Consider the following 25156-nt stretch of genomic DNA (forward strand, 5'->3'; position numbering starts at 1 on the left):
TAAGTTGGGGAAAAATTAGATCTATGATTAGATTTATTTTTAGAAAAACTGATATATCTATTATCATTTATCATGATATACTAACAAATCCTGAACCTGAGGAAATAACTACAATATTACAAGAGAATCACACTAGTCCTACGGCTGGACACTCTGGTTTTCATCGGACATACAATCGTATAAAAAAACATTTCAAATGGAATAATATGAAAAATGATATTAAAAACTTTATAAAAACCTGTGAATCTTGTCAGAAAAATAAACTCGTTAGAAAAAAATTCGTAAAGCCCATGGAGATAACAACAACAAGCTCAAATCCATTAGAAAAAATATTTTTAGATATAGTAGGTCCTTTACCTTTAACCGAGTCAGGTAATAAGTTCATATTAACATTACAAGATGACTTAACAAAATTTTCTCAAGCTTATGCAATTCCGAATCATGAAACCAAGACTATCGCTGAAAATCTGGTTCGTGGATTTATTTGCAAGTTTGGAAAACCCGATATAATAGTTACTGATCAAGGCCGAGATTTTACTTCCAAATTATTTTCTCAAATCGCCAAGCTTTTTAAAATCAGACATATAAATTGTACTGCTTATCATCCAGAATCAAATGCTGCATTAGAAAGGAGTCACGCTACTTTAGCAGACTACCTTAAACATTATATTAAAGCTGATCAATCCGATTGGGACGAATGGCTAGATTTTGCTATGTTTTCATATAATACAACTAATCATACTTCAACCAAATTCACACCATATGAACTAATATTTGGATATACACCTAATCTACCTAGCAGTATAATACGACCAGTAGAACTCAAATATACATATGAAGATTATTTAGATAATTTAACACTTAAGCTTAGAAAATCTCATGAGTTAGCAAAAACGAATCTATTAGAATCTAAAGTAGTCAGTAAAAAATATTATGACCAAAAGATTAATGACACCGTTTTCTTAGAAGGACAATTAGTATATCTCCAAAATGAGCAAACAAAGAAGGGTCAAACCAAAAAACTTACACAAAATTATAATGGACCTTATAAAATTCTAGAGATAAATTCTCCTGTCAATTGCACAATTTTAGTAAATAAAAAACCAATAAAAGTTCACATGAATAGATTGAAACATGCTTTTGTTTCAGGTATGCAATAATATGGCTGACAAATAGTGAACAAATTCACAAGAAATATACCAATACTCCTATCAACAAATCACCTGGAATCTATTACGAACACATAAAAAATGTTCAATTTATTGAAACTCATTGGAACATATTAAGTCATATTCCTTTACAACCTTTTACAGACAAATTAAATTTTGTAGATCTCACCTATCAAAAAACATTAAGACTGTGTCAAAACAAACCAGTTCTTATTGAATTACGATTATGCGATACTTCACTAAAACTCTTAGGACAAATCATACCTAGACTCTTTCAAGATGAACAAACTTTAAAAAACATAATTCTGCATGAACATTTTAGACCAAAACGCGCTCTATTTAATGCAATTGGATCTGTTTTCAGGACCTTATTCGGTACCTTAGACAGTGATGATGCTGAAAATTTCAATAATGCTATTAACAAAGCTGAAAGTAACGAAAATCATCTTCTTGATTTACTAAAACAACAAATTCATGTAGTAAAAGCCACGATTGCAAATTTTAATAACTCTATTACAAATCTAGACCGAAACAAAGTGATTTTTGATAAAAATTTTGAATCAATTACCAATTACACAGATAAAATGAATAATAAATATTTTAATTTAGATTTAAAACAAAAAATTGAAGAACATTTTACCTTACTAACTTTCTTTATAACAGAATTACAACAAGAATATTCTACTTTAATAAACGTTATTCTATTTGCAAGAAATAATAACCTTCATCCTTCTGTTATAACACCTGAGCAACTAATTCAAGAATTATCTAAAACGGTAACGCATTTACCTAGTACATCGACTTATCCATTTCCATTGACTATCGATTATGCTCATAAATATTTCGATATCATTTTACTTAAATATATATATTTTGATAACAAGATTTTAATTACGGTTAGTATACCTTTGGTTAGTAATACTCCTTATTCTCTTTTTAAACTAATATCTCTTCCTATAATTCATCCAACATTAAAGAGACTTACCTTTATTCTTCCATCTGTCAAATATCTTGTTCTTTCAGAAAATAGAAACATTTATGTTACTATTGATACATTAGAAGACTGTTATTCATTAGATGAAGAAAAACTTATTTGCAAAAATCCTGATACTTTCCGATTTACACACACTAATCCAATTTGTGAAACTGAATTGTTAACTTCAATAACAAACATACCATCTAGTTGCGATACTCGTATAATTCAAACAGAATATGAAATTTGGCATAAATTAAGCAAACCAAATTCTTGGATATATGTTTTACCCAAACCAACAGATTTAACTTTAAGCTGTCAGACTAGTACGCCAATATCTATTGTTCTTTCAAACACAGGTATTTTTTCTACTTCGAATAATTGCAAAACTTACACCGGATCAACTATTTTGATATCTGTCTCAAATCCAAAAGAAAGTAATTTTCAGTCTATCATTCCAGATTTATCCCTTCCAGAAGTCTGTTGTGATGATATTAAGATAAATAATGAATCCAAATTACACCTTGTTCCCTTACAATTAAATAATCTCGATCGAGATGCATTAAATTTAGCAAGCCATAAACTAGATAATTTAGAGAAAATGACCTCAGAAACAAATATTAATTTTTCAGACACAATAAAAAATAGTTCTTATTTCACTTATGCAATCTTATTTTTGATAAAATGTATGTTACTTTATATTTTATACAGGATAATTAAATATTTTTACCGACGATTTCGTAGAAATCCGTCACATAGTTGTCAACAAATTACAAATTGTTTAACACTAAATATATGTCAAAGTAAACGAAAACATGTACATGAGACAGATTTAAGTATAGATTGTAAACATAATAAAGACAATAATTATAGTGAATCCAAAAAGTGTGAAGAGACTAGTTTCACAGAGACTACACCGATAAGACGAAGTGAAAGACTATCGAGACTAAAAGAAACTATTTAAATGTGTTAAAATAAAATAATAATGTATACAAATGTTTTATACCATTTAAATGAAAATTCATTTTACAATTATTTTCATTCTTACAAAAGGAGGTGTAATGTACCTACCTACTCACATGTAAGATAATTAAAGTATCTATGTATTTCTATATAGTTTTTAGTCACCTGGTATATGTTATTTACAATTATGAAAAGTTCTCATGTATAATCACTAATAATTATTTGCTGTTAGAAATCAGAATCAATACTCTTCATAAATATTTTCCTATTTAGAATAAATAAGTTTCGCTAGTTTATTCACCTAATACTTCGTATCTATGGAATAATAATAATTTATTTCTCTTATTTCTTTGTTCGATAAGCTATCCGTATTTGCTATTTTAATATTAATATTTGAGTCCAATCTCTTGTACTCAAATCCATCCAGAAACATCGTTAAATAATTGTAGATAACAGAACTTATATATTCATAGTTTTAAGAAATAACAAGCAGAGTGTAATTTTCATCCTCTAATATAATAAATTTATACATGTCAATATATTCTGTTTAATTCCAAAACAAAGAGTTAGTCCGGAGAAGAAATAAACGCATAGTATTCCATAACACAATTACCAACCATATAAACGTGTTATTACCCTCAGGGATTATTTAAGTATCATACATATTTTCATACCTTTCAAACCTACGGAAAGAATAATATTTAGAAAAAAGCATGTATTATCAACATCCATTTATATGTATTTTATAAACGTGAAAATTAAATCTCCAAATCCTGCGTTTGAAAGCTGCCATTAACGCTCTACCCCATCCCCTACCTGCTCCGAACCACTAACCCTTTTAACATATACAAAAGAAGATTTTCAGTTACCTTGGCACTTTTCGGCCGATTTTTACCAATCTTTTATATCACGATCAATATTTCTAATACCAATTACTAGTATTACGAGCTGATTTTGAAAAAAATTTCTTTATTTCCACGCAATCAAGCAGATATTTGATTTACTGGAGGCCGAGATTGTTGGATGTATGTTACTGGTTTTGAATAAATATGACACCAGAGACGTATTTTGTATAAAAGAATTTTATATTTACTCGATATATAAAACTACTCTTCAGGGTTTCAGAATACTGAACTCAGAATCAGCACTATGTCACTGGACATTAATCATTCAGATATCATATCTATAAAGCGTATAAAATTGACAAAACAACAATCATATTTTGCTAAAATACAGACGAATCTGTGTCAGTATGGCAAAGTCTTGTCTATTGTGGGCTTGGTGTATTAGAATGTTTTCTTCAATTCTGGTCGTCTCTTATATTCCTGAGCCACAATATCTTCTTTCTTCCTATTCCACATATTTCTTCAATTTTTCCCTCTATAATTAGTTGTAACTGTTCGTATTTATTGTTCTTATGTTCCAACTTTCACAACATTCTTCTGTAAAATTTTGTGTGTGGATATTTTTTAAAGGATTTGTAAGTATATTAATTGTTGTACGTACGTTGTCTGCTAGTACATAGCTTCTTTACTTCTATTTTTTATTCTCAATTATTCAAATTCCAAGAATGATTGTTTAGTCCTAATATATAAGAACACTACACAATTAGCAAATTAGCAGTATTATTTTTAGTGGAATATTCACGAGTCTTTATGCGAAAATTAATGGTATAGTTTCCACATTTCATCTAAAGATTCTATGGCTTTTGTCTTTTTTTTACGTCGTCGTCTTTGTGATGTACTATCAACATGATCTTCTTCCTCATCTCTGTTATCTTCAGTGATTTGTTGGGAAGGTTCTACAATAGAGACCTCAGGTACATCTACAAATTGTACTTAAATTTTACTTCCAATCGGTTGTGTTTCTTCTACAAACAGTTCTTTAGATGGACCTGCAATGTTCATATCAAGTATGTCGATTAAAGATGTGTCTGCATTAAGAGCAGAAATTGATGACGGTTGAGCTGGTACTTTAAGCACAGGCAGAGATGCGACTTCTGAAGCAGGTATAGATGCGGATGTTGAAGGTTCAGTTGAAATTTCGGGTATATCCGCAAGTTGCACTTCTGTTTTAGAAATAGGTAGCACAAAAGAAACAGGTGGTTCTTCGAGTATACGCTCAAATAACAGTTCTGTTTCATGAGCAGATATTGAAGGTGATTCAGCTGCAAACTCGGGTATGTGTGTGAGTGTAATTTTACGCCTATTCTTATCTACAACAGCAGCAATTATAGCTGCACCAATTCCACTGCTACCTTCTTCAGACAGCATAATTTTAAATTTGTATGGATCCGGTCTTAAAAGTACTTCCACCTGTGACATCAACGTACTATGAATGTGAGGGTGAGTTTTGTACAGCGTTCCATCTACTCCAATAGTAATGTTGGAATAACCAATTTTACGTATCAGAACCGTAATCATACAAGAATTCAGGATAGCAGCTCTTCTAGAGAAACACTGACTCAAGTATTTAATATCATTAAAATCTTGTTCAGTGGCATTTCTTACTCACAAATTATTAAGAATACTTTTCACATTAGTAAATACACCAGGCGGATCTGCTTCAATTTCACAAATAAATCTAGTTTCAAACTTGTCATGTACTTTAAAACCATCGGAAAGTTGACCCCCAAATAGAATTCCTTCTTTGGCAAATTTTACGGTAGCTAGTCTTACAAGTTCTCCTAAGTATATACCTGATATCATCTTTTTGTGTAGTTGGCTACCCACATTTGTAGATCCAGCATCAAGATCTCTATCAAATTGCGTTCTGCAGAACTCTAATGCACCATCATCACCAAAATCTCCATATTCCATGTAAACAATCACATTCCCCGAGCCTCTATCCGGTTCATCAAAAAGCTCTGCATTTACTTGTTTTTCCACATAACAACTGTTAGTATCCGCCCCAATCATAATTTCTATTTTTGTATCAAAATCTTTAAATGCACACACCATAAAGGTTCCTGTAGTATTATTCGCAACAGCAACTACATTAATTTTTAAGTCTTCTCTTTTATCAACAGCATTATTTAATAATATCCATTCTGTCTCCAGCTTCTTCAAGTAATGTAGCCTTCCTTAAATTATTTTAAAGTGTTTGTTTGTCCATTTGTAGTGTAGTGTAATGTACAATTATATGTTTATGACATCTTGTTCTTGCCGGATAGGCCACAATTGACGAAATGCCCCTGAAGATGATCTAGGGATCGAAAGTACTTGGGCAAGATTTAATTAAACTGTGCTCGATATATGCCTTTTATCTGATCAAAGTTCATTTATTTTTATGCCTGCTACTTCATCTTCTTTCTAATTCTTTTTTGAATATTTCTTCTGAGTCTGCGTTAAACAGTGATGATGACAAGACACAGCTCTGTCGAACATCTGCTTTGATTTTAATTTTGAAATTATTTATTCTTATGACAACTTCTTGTTCATAATGCAGAGATTATTTATTATTCTTATATCTCGTGTGTCGATGTTCTTTGTTCTCAGTAGTTTTATTAACGGATTATGTTTCACTGTATCGAATGCTTTGTTATAGCCTAGGAAGCAGACATAAACGTCCTGGTTTACATCTAAACATCTCTGTACTAGCACATTTACTGCATATAATGCTTGTCTGGTTCCTTGAACATTTCTAAATCCGAACTGTGTTTGTCAGTGTCTTTTTATGTATTCTACGATGATTTTAATATAAACTACCATTATTATTGTGACGTCACGGTAGTTCTCAATGTCTTGAGAACTCTTGAATTTGTTCATAGAACGATTCTACCTCTTCGTTATCTTTTTCAGCCGTTTGGGGTATAGACTTGAATGACGTTTATTTTTCTGTCTTTCGTTCTTAGTTGTAGTAGCATAACTCTTTCGGAAAAAGGTAGAAAATTCTGGACGTGTTGTGACATTTCAATATTCAGTATTATTGCCACACAATGTCGATGTTGTGTGTCATTATTACCCGAATAGTATATGGTATGGTCTCTAACTTTACATTGCCATTTCCTATCCATCAGGTTTCAATTATTCCTAAAATAGTATGTAAATTATACACTATTATATTATACATTATTATGTAAAAATTATTTAATATACACTTCCATAGTATTCATGATTACTATTCTTTTTTAAATAAAGTTTGCAAAACCAAGTTTATTTCGGCTATTAATAAGGTCTGTTAGGAATTTGTGTGTTATTTGTTTCCGAAAAGGACTAACTTTATTTCCAAGCTTAGTGAATCGACTAATAATTATCAATAAATCACTTGTTTAGATCAGTCGTTTTAAAAATACTTATAGTAATATTGGATGCCATCCAAAACATATCACTGAACTTAAAGAAAAATTAAAAACATTATATATTTATTTAAGGTAGTTTAAGAAATTAATTCTGAAATGAGAAATAAAAAAAATAAAAAGGTTAAAAGTGAGTTTTAAGGTCTGCATTGAAAATATTCACCCGAAAATTTCCAGCCGGTCCTGTTTTGTCATCATAAATTGAAAAAGGGGAAATAACACAACATCTCTACGAGTATTATATTCATTTTATCGTAAACGAATCGATAGAATTACTTGCTAACACGTGCTAAATGTAATTTTTTTTTTCGAAAAATTTAAAATAACGTAATTTAAATGATCTCTCGCATTAAGAGGACAACTTCTTGTGTGAACGATGGCTTACGTTCTTAATAAAATTGAATTTGCCGTCTTTAACAACCACGTTTTTTCTTTCTTAGGCTCATAATAAAAAAGATATTTTGTCTTCTTCTTCTAAGTGGCTAATTTCTTATTTAATCTAGCTTGGTGTTCGTATGGTTTCAGTATTTTATTTGTTTATTGTTATTGCTATAGTACTGTTGATTTTAAAGCTAAAGCTGTGTCTTATGTTGATCATGTTAATATTTGATGGAGATATTTGCTTTTGTATTAAAATACATTCAAAATGTCTTTCAATTGAATTCTGTTGAATGTCTTGATCTGGTCTGTAAAACAGGCTAATAGCGGTTTCTTGTTGTTAAATATACACAAAAGTCCAACATTAGTTTATTACTTTAAGTAACACTGGCGAGGTTTTACATGCCGTAAAAGACGGACATATAGTATTTTTCATGTAAAAATGCGTGCACGTCATTCAAGATTTACGACATCTGAACCCCACAGCGTTGCCAAAACATCAGAATAGTTAGTAAGTGAGGAATTTTTAAAATGTCAACTATTTGTCAAACTACTATATTAACAGTAAATACACTTAGTTTTAAGATTACTGCAACACACTAAAATACATAAGAAAACATTTTAATACAAAACTATATATTCTAAATTTTAAACTTACCTCTTTTCGAGCATTAATATTAAAAACGTCCCGCCATTATTTCTTGTTCAAAATAATCTATCTTATATAAAAACTTATCAGATTTCTACAGACTATTTAGTTGTTTTGGCATAGCACAATCACAATACACAACAATAATTAGTTTTTAAAGCTATTAATCTAAATTTAATATGTATTTATAAACACAATTTATTAATATATATTTTATGTAATAAATTTTTAATAATAAATTAAAAAATAAACAAAATTCTTACTCTAAAAAAGCGGCAATACTTTAAACAATTTTGCCACACGCTGAACTGTCAAAAATTTTAAGTATTCATGTATCAGTTGAGTACAATTGTCTAATATATTTAATTAAAATTATTATTTTGTGGATTATTAGACTTAAAGAGTTATTTCATAAAATTTATATTATTAGTGATAACAAATGTTTTTGGTTATTTAATCAATATAATTCTAAAATTCTCAATATAATGATGATTACATTTTTTTGATTATTATACCATGTTGACGCCTATGAAAGATCGAGCAGTTCCGTATGGGTTTCGTATTATTAGCTGTTAGGAAAATTTGAACTCTAAGGTTGACGTTGTGGAAATTTTAAATATAAGTTAGGTTTTTTAATATAAATTGTGACGTGCACGCATTTTTATATGAAAAATAGTATATTAAGATAATTCGCCAATGCACTATAGGTGCACGCCACTATAAAAAGAAGAAGCTCTTCAAGGGTCGTAAAATCGACAAATAAATTAAATTAAAGTTTGTTTTGTTACTATTTCATGATTCTGAATACAAAAAAGCAGTCTTATAAAAAACATTAGGTGTGTTGTATATCTATTTCTTTGAAAACCTTGCTGTTCATCTCTGTTTAAAATTTCGTTAAAGAATATTGTGTGTTTCCAGTTAGTTTTTGTTGGCCATATTTTTTTACCTCCGATTAAACACTTCGTCTGCACTTAAAGACTTCTTCTTAACTTTCTTATTTTTAGTGTGGCATCATCATCACTGACGCCGGAGCCCTTTATGAGCAAAAGTCATTTTAGAACATTTCTCCCATTTTCTTATCCTTATCTATAGCAACCCCATATTTTAATTTATATTTTTGTCTGCCTCTATTATATTATTGTCCCACCGGTACTCTTTGATTAAATACTTTTCTCACCGTTGCACGTTCCTCTTCTGATTACATGCTCAGTCCATATGAGGCATGATACCTTAATAAATTTCACAACACTAGCTTTTCCAAAGCTTCTATATAACTCAAAGTGGTAGTGTCTATGCCGTAAACTCTGCTCATTTAGTCCTTCGTAAATTCTACTTAGAATATTTCGCTGGAAATGCTCAAGAAACTATTAGTTATTCTGGGTGACCACTTTCACCTCCATATGGTAAAACTGGTCTTTTGATCTTCTATACATGGTCAGTTAAATTTTTCTTGAAAGTTCTGTGGCTATTTGTGTTTCCAGGCCATCTTAACTTTTATTGACAAGGACTTTTTTTTATTTCTTAGATGTTGTTGTTCTCCTTCTCATCCTAAAAGCCATGGAGACGTACATATAGTTGGTCTTTTAGGCATTTATTAGGCAGTGCAGACGTCCTTAACGACCAAAAAACGTCAGTCAGGGACTCTGTGTATCTGGCCGATGGCGGACTATGCTAATGTCTTATTAATCCGGCACTCACTAATAATCTTTTTCAGTTCAAGGTTAAAAAGGAGGTACAATAATCCGCCACCTTGGACCACCTTGACGCGTCGTTCTGAATTTTGACTATACTATTTATGTGAGTGTGGCTTCTGTTAGTTTAATATGCCGGAATGGTATTTGGAATTCTACCATAGCCTAGATCAGCTTCTGTCTATCTACTGATTTATAGGCTGTCTTGAAATCCACGAATATATGGTGGATGTCGACGTCAAATTCTAACGTTCACTTCGTACAAAAAGTTCTATAATATGTGACGTTTGAAACTTTATGAGCCTTTACTTATTTCAAAATTGTTGGCATCTCTTTGTGTGTGACATATAACTCTAAAGTAATTTAGAATTAATTAAAAAGAAATAAAAAGGAGACTTACTCACAATCAATTTATTCTACCACCAACGACCGGTTTCGCATACTATAATTTGCTATGTATCTTCAGGTCTTAAGGTACATGGTAAACTAAATGCTGAAATTATAAAAACCTGTATTAGGGTACTGTCTGGTGAAGAATATACTGCAGTTATGCCAATATTATATGTTGAAAAAATTCATTGAAAACACAAAGTAAAATTAAGTTAAAAAACAATCCAGCAAAATTGAAAATAAATAAATAAATAACTAATAAATATTACTTACACGCTGATGTAACGATTATGATGTAGTGTTTTATAAACCATAGTTCAAGCTGTTATAGTAAACTGGTGACGGGTAATCATAGTGACGGTTTTATTCTAACTATTTAACAAATAGAGGGAAAGTTATTGAGGAAAAAAGATATTAACAACTAAACTAGGAAAGTAGATATTGTAGGTATATTTTGGAAATGTGGGTTAATTTATTGAAATTAAAAACCTTATACAGAAGTAAAACACTTCACATTTGTATTTAGGTATCTTCTTCTTAAAGTGCCTATCCGTTCCGGATGTTGGCGATCATCACGGCTATCTTTACTTTGTTTATTGCAGCGCGGAACAGTTCAGTGGTAGTCGTGTTATACCACTTTCGTAAATTTTGAAGCCAGGAAATGCGTCTTCTTCCCGGTCCTCTCTTACCATTTACTTTCCCTTGGAGAATCAGCTGGAGAAGGCCGTAACGTTCTTGATTTCTCATTACATGTCCTAGATATTCCAACTTTTTAGTTTTGACGGTCATGAGAATTTCCCATTCTTTCCCCATTCTACGCAGGACCTCCACATTAGTAACTCTGTCAACCCAGGATATACGTAAGATGCGCCTATAACACCACATTTCGAAAGCTTCGAGCCGATTCATAGATGCAACAGTCAGTGTCCATGCTTCCATTCCGTAGAGCAGAACTGTGAATATGTAACAGTTCAATAGACGGCATTTTGTTTTTAATGATATGTCTCGACTGTTGAAAATGGTTCTCATTCTAACGAATGCTGCTTTTGCTTTTTTTATTCGCTGTTTAATTTCTGTTGAGTGGTCCCATTTTCTATTTAAATTGGTGTCTAGATATGTATATTGCTCGACTCTTTCGATATTCTGTTGGTTGATTGTAAGTTGAGCGTTTAGTATTGGTTTTTTACTAATTGTCATAAATTTGGTTTTCTTTATGTTAAGAGCTAGTCCGTATCTGTTGCTGACTTCTGTTATGCGATTTGTTAATATCTGTAAGTCATTCAGATTATCGGCAAAATCTATAGTGTCATCTGCATATCTAATGTTATTCAACCACCATTCACCGTTTATTAGTATTCCTTTCGCACAACCGTCTAAAGCTTCCTTAAATACCCATTCAGAATAAATATTGAACAACAATGGAGACAAAATACAGCCCTGTCGTACTCCACGTTTTATTGCAATTTTATCAGTTAACTGGTCTTCTATTTTGATTTTGGCCGTTTGATTGTAGTAAATGTTTCTGATAATTCTAAGATCTTTGTTGTCAATTCCAATTTCTTGCATTAGAATCATTAATTTGTCATGTTTTACTCTGTCAAATGCCTTCTGGTAATCTGTAAAGCAAGCCCTGCATCTCTGAAATAGCACCTGTATAGCAAAAAGGGCTTCCCGTATTCCCAGAGCATCACGAAATCCGAATTGTGTTATTGTTAGTTGTTCCTCACATTTTGTATATATTCTTTTGTTAACCTTTTAACTGCCAACGTTCCCATTTTGGGAACACCTATTAAAACATTTTTTTAGGATTGTTTATGCAATTATTTTTGTAAATCGCACTACATAATGTTTTGTAAAGGTAAGGGGCTTGCTAGTTTAAAAAAAAATGTTCTTAGATGTGGGTTCATTTTCTTAAAAAAAAATAGTAAAAAGCACAAAAATTCAATTTCTTGATTCGTTTTACGGTTCTTGTTATCAAGTCAGCAAAAATTATTCTACTGCTATTATTTTTTCAAGTAAGGTAGCCAATTGACTACCTTAGTAAATAGTTTATATTGCGCTTGAATTCTTTCATTACTTTTTAAAAAAAATTGTCGGAATTAGCCATGTCCCAAAATGGGAACGTTGGCAACTTTGAATACCTAATATACCCTAATAAATTATAATATAATGTCGTTTCTGTTAGCTCGTAAATTTTCAAGGGCAATAACGATTAGTGCAATCGTCTTTCAAGTGCCTAATAGGAATTTAGGAATAACAAACAGTCGATCAGAGCTGTTCAAGAAGAACACGTGTGTACTTGGTTTTTTTTCTGTCTGCATTGTTTATGCTGAGAAGTTTAGAATGGATACAAAAGCATTTTATGGGTAAGTTTACAAAAATAATTTTTCAATTAGGGTCTAATTCAACAGTTTTTCTTAAGTTTTTCTTCTTTCTTGAAGTAAGTACATAACTAAAAATAAAAATCTATTGGTTCAGTTTTTTTGATACAAATATTTTCATATTGTTTACTAAGAGCACCGAAGGCTTTTTAGAAAAAAAAATATTATGTAAAGTACCTAAGACAGTCTTATTTTACATGTACCTTTCTATTGAACCATGTTTCTTAGATATTTCATTGTTTTAGGAAATCTATACGCCGACACAGACTATTACGGGATGCTTTGGAAGATGTGGAAACCTCAATATCCTCTAACATTGATGTTGTAATACTTCCTCCCACTTCAGGAGACCGAGATATTGATAGTGACGAGGACACTCTTGATGACCAGATTTTGGACGTGGTTGATATGCCAATAGAGGTTCCTGGAGAGGTAGAAATTCATGATGGTGATGCCGAATCAGATTACGAAGAAGAATCAGTTATAAGTCACGCATCACAAAAATGGAGGAAATCTGAAAAAGTGGCAATCCAGCTAGAAGCCCAAGATCCACCTAAAGTAGGAGCCGAGCACATGGGTAAAACGGAGTTTGAAATATTCTCTTTGTTTTTTACTCCAGAAATTATTAGTTTTATTCGTAATCAAAGCGAAACTTACGCTCGAAGGGATCAAAATTTTCATAATTTTATAGTTTCTGATGAAGATATTCGTCAGTTTATTGGCTTGCTCCTGATTAGCGGATATCATCATCTACCCGGCGAAAATGACTACTGGTCAACGGCGGATGAAATGCAGGCTCCAATCTTTGCAAAGACAATGAGCCGTGAAAAATTCAGAATAATAAAAAGATAACTTCACGTTTGTGACAACTCTAATTTAGCTCATTCAAAAGTAGCTAAAGTTTTACCACTTTTCGAAAAATTAAAAATTAATATTCAGCAGTTTGGAGTTTTTCATAAACATGTCAGCATTGATGAATCAATGGTTCCATATTATGGCCATCACTCAGCTAAAATGTTTATAAAAAATAAACCAATTAGATTCGGATTCAAACTATGGATGCTCTGTGGAAATGATGGATATCCATATAACTTTGATATTTACTGCGGAAAATCGGGAAATGCTCAAACTCCCTTAGGAACTCGAGTTGTAAATAATATGTTAGAAATTCTGCAAAATAAAAACAGCCATGTTGTATATTTCGATAATTTTTTCACCAGCTACTCCCTTCTGAAATCTTTATCAGAAAACGGTATACGGGCTTGTGGTACAGTTCGAGAAAATAGGATCAACAAATGTCCTTTAGTTTCATCGTCAACTATCAAAAAACAAGATCGAGGGACCTATGATTACAAATCAGATGGCGATGTTATTTGTGTCAAATGGAATGACAATTCTCCTGTAATAGTCGCAAGTAATCATTTTGTAGTAACCCCTGTTCAAAATACAACCAGAAGAGTGAAGTCTGAACATAAAAAAGATGTAACTCAACCAAATTTGATAAGACAATATAACATTGGAATGGGTGGTGTTGACCTTTTTGATCGTTTAGCTGCTTCTTATCGTCCCCGACTTAGATCAAAAAAATGGTGGTGGAACTTGTTTGCTCATGGATTGAATTTGGCGGTTGTGGCAGCTTTTCGATTTTTTCAACATGTGAATGCAGGAACAAACATAACACACCTCGAGTTTCGCAGACACGTTGCTCTCGCGCTTGTAAAAGCAGGTTCAGGTCAAAGAAAAAGAAAAGGCGGTCCATCTGCCTCTGTTCTAAGCGACATAAAATTTGACGGGATAAATCACATTCCCGAAGGCACTAACCAAGGGCGTTGTGTTGTGTGCTATAAAAATACTAGACTTCAGTGCAGTAAATGTGAAAAGCGACTTCATAAAAATAAATGTTTCGACCAATTTCATACACCTAATAAATAATTGTTTTATATTGTATCTTATTTTTACTTATTTTAGACATTTATGCTAATAATAAACATTTTTCCAAACAGGTAAGTATTTTATTTTTTAGAAAATCCATAATACCTTACATGCCAACGTTCCCAAAATGGGAACAACATGATAAAGACAAAATACAGCAGCAATATTTTTTTTTACTTCAAAATCTATTAAAATATGTCAAAATCAAAAGACCTTTTACATATTATCTGTTTATTCCAAATATTTCGTATAGCCGCCATTAAAAGGTTAATGCCCTTTAGAAATGCTTTAAGTAAATGGCTCATAAGGCTTATAATTCTATAGTCTTCGCATTGGGTTTTTTTGGAAGATTTATAAAAGTTGACACTAACCATTTTTGGGGAATTATGCCTGTATCATATATATTGTTAAATATATTTGTCGACCATTTTATGCCATTATAGTCCATAAGTTTTAAAAATTCTAAGTGAAAATTATCAGGGCCTACTGCTTTACCATCTTTGGTGCTTTTGATGACATATTTTACTTCTTCGACTGTAAATGGTGGTCCAGATTCGCAATTGGTGTTTGTTGTAATACCAGTGTTACTTCGTATATCTTCAAAAGTTTTTTCCACGTATTTAATCTAAATATCCCTTTTATGCTCTATTTCCAGTACTATGTTTCCCTGATTATCTGTCAGGAATCCAGTGTTCTTGTGTTTATATAAGCCTGCCGCTTCTTTAATCTTTTTATGGAGGTTAAATGAATCATGTTTTTGTTTTAATGACTCTATCTCTGTACACTTCGAGCTAAACCAATTTTCTTTTGCTATTTTAATAGCCCTTTTTATTTCGTTATTTATGTTGTTGTAGTAATTCTTATTATCTTTAGCGTTTCTTCTGTCTTCCATCATACATAGAATCTCCTCCTTCATCCATTCCTTTTTATTTGTCCTTTCAGGTTTTAAGTATTTCTCTGTTATTTCTTGAATTACTTTGTGCAAATTTTCTAGTTCTACATCTCTGTTATCTGTTTCTGTACGAGCCCATGGTTTTTCTGTACGAGTACACGTTTTTTCTTTTAGGCGTTTTTGTACCTTTTCCTTTACTGTTTTATTTTTCAGTTGGTTAATATCGTACTTCATAATTTTTGGTCTTTGAACTTTCTTTAAACTAAGTTTCATTTTGGCGATAAGTGGATTGTGGTCCGAATTTATGTCGGATCCCGGGTACGCTTTAACAGATGTTATAGAGTTTCTAAATCGTTTGTTAATAAAAATATAGCCTATTTGATTTCGTACTGTGTGATCTGGAGTCTCCTGGGGAGATTTCCACGTATATAGTCGTCTTGAAGGAAGATCATAAAAGGTCTTTGTCACTACGAGCTGTTCTTCAGTTGCAAATTCAATCAAACGGTCTCCGCGTTCATTAAGTTCCCCTAGACCAAAGGATCCCACTTAATTTCCACTTTGTCCTTTGCCAACTTTGGCATTAAAGTCTCCCATTATTAGTATTATTTCGTTTTTCCGAATCCTTTTGACAATATTAGTAAGGTCATTATTTATTAGGTATTTAGGTATAAAACATATAATTAAAACTTTTTTAAAAAGTGTCGTCAAAATGTATACAGGAGCATAACATGACGTTTTCGATCTAGATCAGATCATCCTCAGTGCCTTTTGTAATTGAAGCTAATACTAAAATTGTAGCTGTGACATTAATATATGGTTTTACATTGTTACAAAAATTTAAATTCTAATGTGACTCTAGGTCGATGACATTGGATAAAAATTTAATACTTAAAGAGCAACATGTTTCTTTGCTCGACTTGAACACGTGATTCTTGTCAGTTAAAACGACACAGGCCAACTCGTCGTGTTTTATACCTAAATGCAAACGTGAAGTTTTTTAAACGATGGTATACAGCCAACTACTGAGATTTTCCCATTAATTTTTATTTTTTTATTGAAATTATTTATTTAGACCAGACAGCACTATGATAATATATAAAAAGGTAGATGTATAACTTTTGGGTGTGCAATAATTCTAACTTGTAATTATCAAATTATGATAAATCGATTTGGTCTGTAGATCTGCAGAAGTTATTGTGATGTCAAATAAATTTACAATTTAAAAAACACTTAAGGACAAACAGAACACATTCAAAAAGACACAACAGAAATTTAATTTAAAAGATTTAAAAAGTGATGTAGTGTCACTAAGTGCCCCCTTTTGATTGTGAGTCTTTTATTCTTATTTCTTTTATCTATTTGAAATGGACTCATACAGGCAACATATTTAAGATTTTAATTTAGAATTACTGTATTTAGTTACAAGCAAGACTTGTCACTAAATCCAATTTGATTCCGTTCCTGATTCAGCTGGATACGCCAACAAAACTGCTATTCCACTCTCTTGTATATTTTGCTAAATGGAAAGTGAGAAGCAGAACAGATAAGAACTAAATTTTAAATAGTATTTACTTTTCTCACTTAAACTAGTTTTAAGTTACTTAAATAAATTGCCAAATTTTTGACAAACATTTGACAAAACATTTTTTGTCATTGAAGTCAAAAACTCAAAAGTGTTAAAAAATGAGAATGATAAAAAAAGTATCCCAATTTTACTCATTAACTCCTACAGATTGTGTCTAAAATAAAATGTTCTAGAAATATTAAACAAGGTAAATAGCTAAAATTTTAGTACTTACTTGGCTATCGTATTCCAGAGGAGCATATTTGGGGTTGTTATGGAAAGTCCTTTTCCCGAATCTACAACAAAGTACAAATGTTAGAAATAAATATTTTAAAATACCATGAAATAATTAGTAATTAGGTATTACACCAAAATTATATCAAAATTAATAAAAGAAAGCCTTAGTGGCTTTCTGGAAACAACTGTTGAGAAGTTAACGAGTTTATTTTCTTTATTCCGTTATTTGAATCGAGCTTTTTTAAAAGATTGTAGGATGGTTATTTTTAAAATTTCTTGACTGTACGAGCAATCTCCTATAAGAGTAAAAAATTAGTTTTGAATGAATCATTCATACACGAATTTACAAGAAGTGTGAGTTTCAGATGAGTGACACTTAATTCGGATTTCGAAATGGATTGGGAACACGAAAAGCTCTTTTTGCCCTAAATGTGTTAACACACGATGCGGAGACATGAGTGTAGATGTATATGCATTTTTTATTGACTATTAAAAAGCATTTGACTGCGTTAACGATCAAAAGATGATCGCAATTCTAAGAACAACTGAAATTGACGAACAACTCTTGCGAAATTATCTCAGAACTATATTGGCACCAAACGGCGACAATTAAAATACAGCACACAATATCCGAAGATATACGAATCTGACGAGATATCACCGCTATTATTAAATCTGTATTTGGACTCTATATTTAGAAAAAGCATTAGACGGGTTTAAGGTTGAGTTTATATTACCGAAACCAGCACAGATAACATCAGGTACGCTGATGATATCGTCCTAATAGCAAGCAACGCACAAGAACTACAAAATGTAATAAATGCGGTGGTTCATCGTAACTAAATGTTTGGTTTGCTTTTAAATGTTTCCAAAACTAAAATTCTAGTATTTTCAAGTAACCAACAAACGTATATTTGTATACTAAGGGAAAATTAAAGAGCAGGTAACTTCCATGAAATATTTTTAAAATGTATATATACAGACGGATGCTGAGAATTCCATGGGTACAAAAAGTTACCAACGGTGAGGTACTTTGGCGGATGAGTAAACAAAAATAATTACTCAGCATAATCAAAAGGAGGAAAATACAATACTTGGGTCATGTGTTGAGAGGTAAAAGATATATATTACTCCAAATCATATTGGATGGTAAAGTGCAGAGCAAAAGATCAGGTGGAAGCCAGAACTCGTAGCTAAAAGACCTGAGGAGATGGTTTCATCGAATATACACAGAAATCCTTCGTGCAGCAGTTTCCAAAGCTACAATTGCCGTTTGGATCACCAACCTTCGAAAGAAGACGGCGCGATAAGAAGAAGGAAACTGGAGAATAGCACTAAGTCAAAAGCAAATATTAATAAACAAAAACTAAAAGCTTCAATGCTATAAAAGAATATGTCCATAATATTATTATCAGCTGACAAAGGCAACGCAAGTGTAATTATGGGCAAAATCCAATATTAGATAAAAATTCAAGAATTGGTCAAAAATAGACCTTACACGTAATTAACATAGGATCCAACAAATTCGCTGGAAAGCAAAATATATAAAACACTACACAAATTTAAAGAATCATCTTGAATATTAAAATAATAATTCAACAACACGAATATACCAACAATAGCGGATTAAGAAAGTTTTAGACAGATCGTCTACAATCATGCACAATACATTATGCAATACAGAATACATAAACACAATACACCAACACGTTTATAAAAATTTAAAATAACAACATAACAAAAAACTTCAGGAGTAGAGGTCAACACTTGGCACCAGATACATTGAAGATCATCGCCGTCGTAATATTTGTGTTCAGTAACCCCAAAAAACCCTCAGTAATGACATCTGACTGATTTCGAATGAAAATAACATAAAAATGCAGTAATAGAGGTCCACCATGGGCACCAGGTAGCTCGACCATCTTCGTTATCATTTTCGTATTTAGCGACCTCGAAAACCTCCGAGTAACAAAATTAAACTCATTCCAGTCGATATTTTCTGAGTGGCAGATTTTTGTATTTATGTATCTATGTATTTTAGAAATAGATTTTCCTTATGCATAAAACGCAATTCTCATTTTGAGACTATGAATTTTATTCACAAACTTTCCTGACACTTTCCCGGATCGAATCGTGTTTCACACAATTCATCTTGCTTCGGAAAATTATTAGCTTTAGTACTTCGTTTTCTCACCTGAACGTAGATAATATATAAGCGAATAATAAATATTTCTTCAAAAGCACACATAATTTTAACACCGAACATTAAGTAGTTAACAAAAATGTAAGAAATGATCTTATTTGGATCCTACATTGAGAGAAGATAGATATGAAATGGATCTGGATCTAAGGATAAGAGCCTTAAGATGCTACGTGTTCTCGACTTTGTTGTATGGAATGGAAAGCTGGACACTAAAAGTGGGTAATATAAAGAAGTTGGAATCATTTGAGATGTGGTGCTATAGAAGGATTTTGAAAATACCATGGACCCAACGAGTTACAAACGCAGAAGTGTTAAGAAGGCTACAAAAGGATTGCGAGGTCATAAAGCACATCAAAACAAGAAAGCTGGAATATTTAGGCCACATTACCAGAGGTGCGAAATATGAGATATTAAGGCTCATAATGCAAGGTAAAATCAAGTGTAAAAGATCCATAGGAAGACGAAGAATTTCCTGGCTGAGAAACCTAAGAGAGTGGTATAGTTGCAGCTCAGTAGATCTTTTTAGAGCAGCCGCCAATAAGGTACGGATAGCTGTGATGATAGCCAACCTCCGATAGGAGAAGGAACTGCAAGAAGAAGAAGAAGATATACAATAATGCAGCTGTGACAGCTGCATTATAATCAGAAGAAAATTGAAGGCCGAAGCTGTGTTTGTAGAAAGCAAATTTTTTTTATGAGAAACTTAGAACACAATACGAAACGCTGGAAAACTTCTTTATATAGCGAAAAAACGTAAATATAACATTAAAAAAAGTATTTAATTTGTTATATTTATTATATTAAAAATTAAGTAATTCAAACATAATATTTTTAATGTAGGAACTTATACAAATCACTATATATTTGGGATTTTCTTTTAAAAGCTTCTATTTTATCAAGCAAAATCTAAATTTGTAAAAACTTTATAAGTAACATAAAATTGACTGATTTTACTTTTCCACCAAGAGATTATATCGAAGCAATATCGAACCAAGACTTAAGCGATAGTCTGAGTAGACCCTACCATCTAATTCAATCGCCCACTGTAGTTTTTCCCATAAATTAAACTTCTTTGATTTTTATATTTTAAAAATCTACAATGTTCTTATAAGGTAGTAAAGAATAGACAGAATCCCCATAATTTCATTTCATTGTCTCGTGGGAAATTAACTTCTTTCCTTTTGAGTTAGCATATTACCCTTTCAGAACCTGTAAAGCTTCTTCTCTTTATTGGATCAGTTTGTGTTGCTGTCTACATCGATCTGGAATAATGGGCTTGTTTTCTTTCGAGATTAATTAACTACAAAACTGAAAATGTTTGATTTTCAAATATCGCCCCTTACGATGTGTTCCTGCTATGAAGACGTTATAATTACTATATAATATTAAATTATATTTTTGCTCCACATTTTAAAAGTTGGTTACAATGTTACACTGTGTTTTAAAATTTCATGCCAAATATGCGTTTCCGCGGAGCCATCGAAAAATAATCGTCATAAGAGTAGCCTTACTTGTTTTGAATGGTTTATCTCCCAGAAAAGATCCAAATATTTGTTGTCCAAATTTAATAAAATATTCTAAAACACTTTTAAGCTTTTTGTTAATTTTTTAATATTTATATATATACATATATATATATATATATATATATATATATATATATATATATATATATATATATATATATATATGTGTATATATTAAAGTATATATATATATATATATATATATATATATATATATATATATATATATATATATATATATATGTATATATATTAAAGTTTCCGCAGGAGCTATATGTGATTTCTGTGGTTTTTCTAATTTGACTCAGCGTTAAATTGTTTTGGTGGCCGACATTTTTTCGGCAAGGTCACACTTGTATTGTCAAGTCAAATTAGTTTTGCCTCTTCCTAATGTTTCTTTCTCTCAAAATATTGGTGTGTCTAAAAACCAAACAACTTAACTCGAAGTCAAACCTGGATATATAACTATACCTATAACTATAACTATAATATATAAATAAAATTCGTTAAATAACAGCTTACTAAAATTTAACTTTTAAAGAGGAGGAAATAGTTAGATAAACAACTGATAGAGGGCAAGTGTACTCTTTATACTAAAGTACTAATACTAAACTCTTTATACTAAAGTAAACTTATTACTTTACTTTTTTACTATTACTTATTTTTACATGGAGGCATTGGCAAGAGCTGCATGAAAAGCTGGATAAGGACATCTAGGGTAAGGGATACAGAATCGCCAGGAAGAATTTCCATGCGTATCGTCCTTACAAAATGCCTATAGACAAGAAGCTCGAGGTAACACGAAAGATCTTTCCGGTCGGCAGATGGCATGGAGTTTGAAAGGTCGAGGAAGCTCAGCGAACCGTACCCCTTACCATGGATGACTTGCCCAGGCATTGAACTCACTGAAGATGCGCAGGTCCTCCGGACTGGATCAGGTACCACATGAAGAGGTGAGGAGTCTAGGAAGGGCGAAGCCTGTGTGTCCTCTGGAACACATAAATGCACTGCTGGTAGCACAAACCTTTCCTGAGACTTAAAGGGTAGCGAGGTTAGCACTGCTCTTCAAATCTGGAGAAAAGTATCTCCCTAATTTGCCTTCTTCCATCCATCGGTGAGCTGTATAAAAGGATGCTGTGAGGACACTTAGACGACATGATTGATTTATTTGTTGCAAAGGAAAAAGCACGATTGACGAAATCGTGAGTTATTCGACTCACTGCGTTGTTGCGAGTAGCATGCGCGTAAAGGTCAATTTAAAGATGGATAATGCAAAAACACCGAGGATGTGGCACAATTGACAAAGATGCTGATATCGAACATAATAGATTGAGTGGACAGTGATCAGAGGCGACTGGATTATTTCCTAACGCAGTAAGAAGAAAAAAAAAGAAGAGGAAGAAAGACAGCTGGACCAACGGCAAAGGTAAGAGGGAAAGATGATGGAAGTTGAAGTTAGAAAAGTGGGTCAGACTGTATGAGTCAGGCTGTGGGGAAGGAGGAAATGCCCGCCTGGGAGTGATGCCGTACTAGGAGCGATGAGGGTTTTTCACTCTCTACCTGTAACGAGTTTCCAGGTTTGCGCGTAGAAAAAGAAACAAAAACCAGTATCAAAAAAGAAGGGACACTGAAGAAAAGGACAGGGAGACTCCTTACTGACAGTCTGTGTATAAATGGAGGTAGCGTTCCAATAGTAATGCCGGCCTTTCGGTCGCCATTCCGCTTCTGGATCGCTGGATGACAAAGGAAGGTCTGATTTAGCGACAAGCCGTTTGACATAGACTCGGCGACGACAGGACGTTTTAAAGTACCTCGAAAACGATTTATAAATTAAAATAATAAAAAAAAAACTAGTACACAGAACTTACAGATGTTCACGTCCACAAATTAAAATTATTCATAAAAATATATAATGTTAAATTGATAAAAATTTCTATTTGACAAGCTCATAATTTAAACTAAGGTTAGAAATTTACTCAATGCAAAATTATGTTTTGTTTTAATATCTGGTTGGTAAAACTTTTTGGTCGTTATCATATTTTATGTTAACAAGTTTAAATTGTTTATCAGCAATCAACATTAATTAATTATTGAATTAAGCGACAGATATTAGGTAAACTTTTATCTTTGGTTACATCTACTTTTGTCCAATGCTAGTAAATAGGAATATATTTTAATCAAACGCTTATTATCTAATTTTTTTGTTAATATAATTAGCACACTCTGATATGGAAGCCATTTCTAGAAAAATTATCTTACCATAGTTTAAGGGAACTATGAAGAAACTATAATTCATCGTGTGGTTATTATTATGCATATGTAGCAGAGTACACCCAGAAAGATGCACTTTATTGTATTCTCTTCGCCTAAACATTTCTCTCTCAAGTCCTCTGCCACACAGTCCTGTCATCTTCTCTTCAGTTTTTCTCTGTCTCTCTTTTCACTGACTTCTAACAGCTCTATTCTTCATCCCACATAGTTTTGATTTCTACGTATGACGTAAAAATTTGCAATCTTTGTTCTTAAAACTTTTTGAAACTGAAGTCACCCCGACAATTTCTATAGTCAATTCGTTCCTGATCCTGTTCCTTCTAGTCTTACCCATCATCTACCGTAACATTTTTATTTCAGCTATCTCCATCTTCTTACACTAAATCTTCTTTATCAGCCACACTTACCCCGCTAATTTGCTTCCAGTTAAATGAACCAGCTTGTACCCTGAGAGCAATTTCTCGATCTAGTGTCCCATTTTCGTTATGTAGGAGCCAAGGGATTTAAATTCTCCCACTCTTCCTAGTTTTTATCCAACCAATTCGATGTCCCCAAACGTTTCTGTTCCTCCCAACCACATATACTCTATTTTCGACCTGCTAACCTTAAGTCCTTTCCCTTCAATAGCCCTTCTCCAATCTTCCAACTTCTCCTCCGACATTTCTTTCCTTTTCTTTACTAACATAATATCATCAGCAAAGAGCATTGGCCAAGGTACCCCTTCCTTACCTTCTCTTTCAGTACATCCATAACAAGATTTAAAAGCCTTTCGGCCAATCCGACACAAGTCCTTATTGTGGTGTATCCTCCCTCATACATATCGTTTACGATCCTTACGTACTTGTCGGGAACTCATTAGTTCTCATACATCTCCATAGCTCTTGTCTAGGAACTGCGTCGTACGCCTTCTTAAGATCTTCTTCTTCTTCTTCTTCGTCTAGCCATTCACGTCCACATCTGAACATAAGCCTCTTCAAGTCTTCCTTTCCATTGTTTTTTATTGTACGCTACTTGTAGCCAATTTTTCCCGGCAGTCCTTTTCAGATCATCTGTCCATCTTATAGGAGGTCTGCCTCTGGGTCTTTTGTGTTGGTATGGTCTCCAGGTTAAAATTGATCTGTGACATTTGTTTAGATCGCTCCTAGCTACATGTCCAGCGTATTCCCATTTCAACTTTAATGATTTTTGCACCACATCGGTGACTTTGGTTTTCTGTCTTATCCATGTGTTTGTTTTCTTGTCCTTAAGTGATATACCTAGCATTGCTCTTTCCATCACGTGTTGAGTGACTCTAAGTATATTCATATTCTTTTTTGTGATTGTCCATGTTTGTGCCGCATAAGTTAATATCGGAATAAAGCATGCATCAAAAACTTTAGATCTAAGATGTAATTGAATTTGTTGATTTCTGAGTATATAGTTCAGTTTACCGAATGCTGCCCAAGCTAACTTTCTTCTTCTTTTTATTTCTTCAGTTTGAATTTCCCTATTTAGTATTATTTTTTGTCCTAAGTGTATATAGTCTTCAACTTTTTCTATAACTTAATCGTTTATTATTGTCACGGTGTCTTCGGAGTGCATGACTTTTGTTTTGTTTAAATTCATTTTCAGTCCTATTGTAGAAGATTCGGTATGTAGTT

The 25156-nt window shown here is 32.3% G+C and overlaps 2 protein-coding genes across 3 annotated transcripts in view; both read right to left on the bottom strand.

Annotated features, from left to right (window-relative positions):
• LOC140438710 (uncharacterized) overlaps positions 1–25156 on the bottom strand; it is a 298866-nt gene that overhangs the window by 97396 nt on the left and 176314 nt on the right. For both annotated transcript variants that reach the window (XM_072528359.1, XM_072528357.1), the window contains one exon: positions 17515–17575. In XM_072528359.1, the coding sequence (XP_072384460.1) occupies positions 17515–17575 (61 nt within the window). The remainder of the gene's footprint in view (positions 1–17514; positions 17576–25156) is intronic.
• Positions 4770–12831, bottom strand: LOC140442322 (hexokinase type 2-like). Its single transcript, XM_072533398.1, is given in 3 exon segments — positions 4770–4906; positions 4955–6187; positions 12810–12831. Coding segments are annotated over 3 exon segments (1392 nt in total).

This window comes from Diabrotica undecimpunctata, chromosome 1 (assembly GCF_040954645.1).
Source record: "Diabrotica undecimpunctata isolate CICGRU chromosome 1, icDiaUnde3, whole genome shotgun sequence".
In the NCBI taxonomy this organism is placed as follows: domain Eukaryota; kingdom Metazoa; phylum Arthropoda; class Insecta; order Coleoptera; family Chrysomelidae; genus Diabrotica; species Diabrotica undecimpunctata.